General features: G+C 49.7%; 1 protein-coding gene across 1 annotated transcript in view; it reads right to left on the reverse strand.

The window, feature by feature from the left end:
* LOC106807924 (oxysterol-binding protein-related protein 8-like) overlaps window positions 1-2,467 on the reverse strand; it is a gene marked incomplete at its 5' end in the record, with an annotated part of 20,389 nt that overhangs the window by 10,335 nt on the left and 7,587 nt on the right. The window contains 2 exons of the mRNA XM_014810438.1: window positions 528-674; window positions 2,070-2,150. Of these exons, the coding sequence (XP_014665924.1) occupies window positions 528-674; window positions 2,070-2,150 (228 nt within the window). The remainder of the gene's footprint in view (window positions 1-527; window positions 675-2,069; window positions 2,151-2,467) is intronic.

Raw genomic sequence — 2,467 nt, forward strand, 5'->3', positions numbered from 1 at the left:
CCGCCGGCGCTTCCACCCCTTCTTCTGATTCGTTACGAGTAGTTATGGCGAAGACAGCTAGTGCGATCTAGAGGTGTATTTCGGCGACGTCCCCCCCCCCTTCGCCCCCCCCCCGTTCATGCCTCGACTAGTGTTATAATACTAGTAAAATGGCGGCCCCAAAATTTAAAAAAAAATTGGTCTACAGGCTTAAGAACGGGGCATTCCCTCCTGTGACTATCACACTGCCTGAAATTCCAGTGTAGGCAGGGGCACCACCCCCGACCACCATAGCACCGCCTCACTCAATATATCAAATCCCCCCCCCCATCTCCGAAAGCTAGATCCGCCCTGACACGCCGCTAAATCCTTTCCACTCACTTTCCGACTCGTTTACGAGGTAGGTTTCCGATAAGACAGTTCACCGTAGTCGCTGAAGTGGCTCTCACAGGCCGACTCGTTTACTAGGTACTGTAAATTCGCGAAAATTAAACCACCGCGAAATACACAGCGTACACAGTAGTTTCGGGTTAAACAGGGTAAATCACCGTAGTCCCTGAATGGGCTTTCGCAGTCCGACTCGTTCCACGTGTCCAGCTGGGGGAGCTGTCGAGGAGGAGTGGGGTTGAGAAGTGTGGGTTCCGTGGCCTCCATCTCAGCGTCGACCGCCTGCGACGCCAACAGGGACTGGTTCGCTAGAAATTAAAGCGACACATGACCCTAGATGCAGTGCTACCAGTGGACTAACCCCCTACTGTAGCATTTACTGTAAAAGCTCATCTCGGCCTCAGAGCGTACGAAACAGAGATAGGCAGCGCCCTAGCGCCTATTTCCACATAGCCGGCGAAGATGAACTTAACTTTAACATACCCTAATATTTTAAGGTCTACCATGTGTTTGCTTAAGCAACCGTGCGTGCAGACAGTGACTGGTTCACTGGAAATTAAAGCGAATTGTACCAGCTTCCCAATTTCGCAAATGACAATCCGGCATGAAATGCCAAAAACTCTGCACGTCCAACCATCGATAGCAACTATTTGTGAGATTAAAACAATGTCTAATTCAGCAATCGGCAATTCGGCAACTTGCCAACTCAAAGTGGCAGTTTGTTAAACAGCTTAAACGGTTAGCGTCTAACCCAAGCCTTTAATTCCATGTAAACCAGCCTTAAAGTCCGTAGTTTAAACCCAGCTTTAAGTTGTGCAGTGAAACCCAGCTTTAAGTTGCGGCAGTGAAACCCAGCTTTAATGTCGTAGTGCTTAACCCATCTCTCCTTTAAGATGCCCAGTGTAAACCCACTTTAATCGTAGTGTTAACCAAACTTTTAAGGGGTCCTGTCTTACCGTGTAACCCAGCCTTAAATCGTAGTGTAAACCCAGCTTAAAGTCAACCCAACGGTAGTGTTAACCCAGCTTTAAGCATGGACGCGCGTATATATAGCAAATATATGCGTACCGTAATCTCCCGTACCGGCCTGAATATAGACACTCCCAAGTCAGTCAGTGGGGGACGAGACGGGGCAACCCTGGTGCTTGACGCTCGATTTCAGCCGTGACATTGGAGCGTGCATGCACGCGGTGTTTTTCATATTATAGCATCATCACATGGACACGCACACGCACGCACTCACCTACGCGCGCACGCACGCACATACATCGACAGACGCACGCAATCTCGCACGCACACACGCACGTACATGGAAACACACACGCATGCACACATGCACGGCATATGGAAATGCAAGCACACGTACTCACGTACGCACGCACGTATATCGACACACACACGCATACGCACGCACTCACGCACGCACACGCACTCATGCACACACGCGCATAGATACGCACGCACGCATGCACGAGCGCACACACACACACACACACACACGCACGCACGCACGCACGCACCACGTACATGCACACGCGCACACCACACACAAGCACAAACACACACACACACGCAAAATGCCATGCACGCCTATGCTCGTTTGCAAATTGTATAGCTGCCTCGGCTTTTTCATATAAATCAATAAATCAATAAATAAATAAATGCGTTTGCTTATGCATGCAGCAAGGCAATGCTTTGCTTACCCTGGCCATCTTTCGTCATGCTGCGAATGAGTAATGAAGAGCAACGCAAGGCCAACTCCAGGGCATCCATCCAGCACTTGCCTGTAAAAGCCAGCGAGCGTGAGACCGCACGCCGTGCGACGCAAAAACATGAAGTAATGCGATCGATCGCTTACACACGCACGTACGCACGCAGCACACACACACACACACACACACACACACAGCGCACACGCACACGCACGCGCACGCGCACATGCACACGCACACACGCACGCGCACGCACGCACGCATGCACACACACATGCACACAGCGCACACGCACACACACACATATATATATATATCAGGGGTTAGTAATGACAAATAATAATCCCCTGATATATATATATATATATATATATATATATATATATATA

The sequence above is a fragment of the Priapulus caudatus genome, unplaced genomic scaffold, assembly GCF_000485595.1.
Source record: "Priapulus caudatus unplaced genomic scaffold, Priapulus_caudatus-5.0.1 Scaffold243, whole genome shotgun sequence".
In the NCBI taxonomy this organism is placed as follows: Eukaryota; Metazoa; Priapulida; class Priapulimorpha; order Priapulimorphida; family Priapulidae; genus Priapulus; species Priapulus caudatus.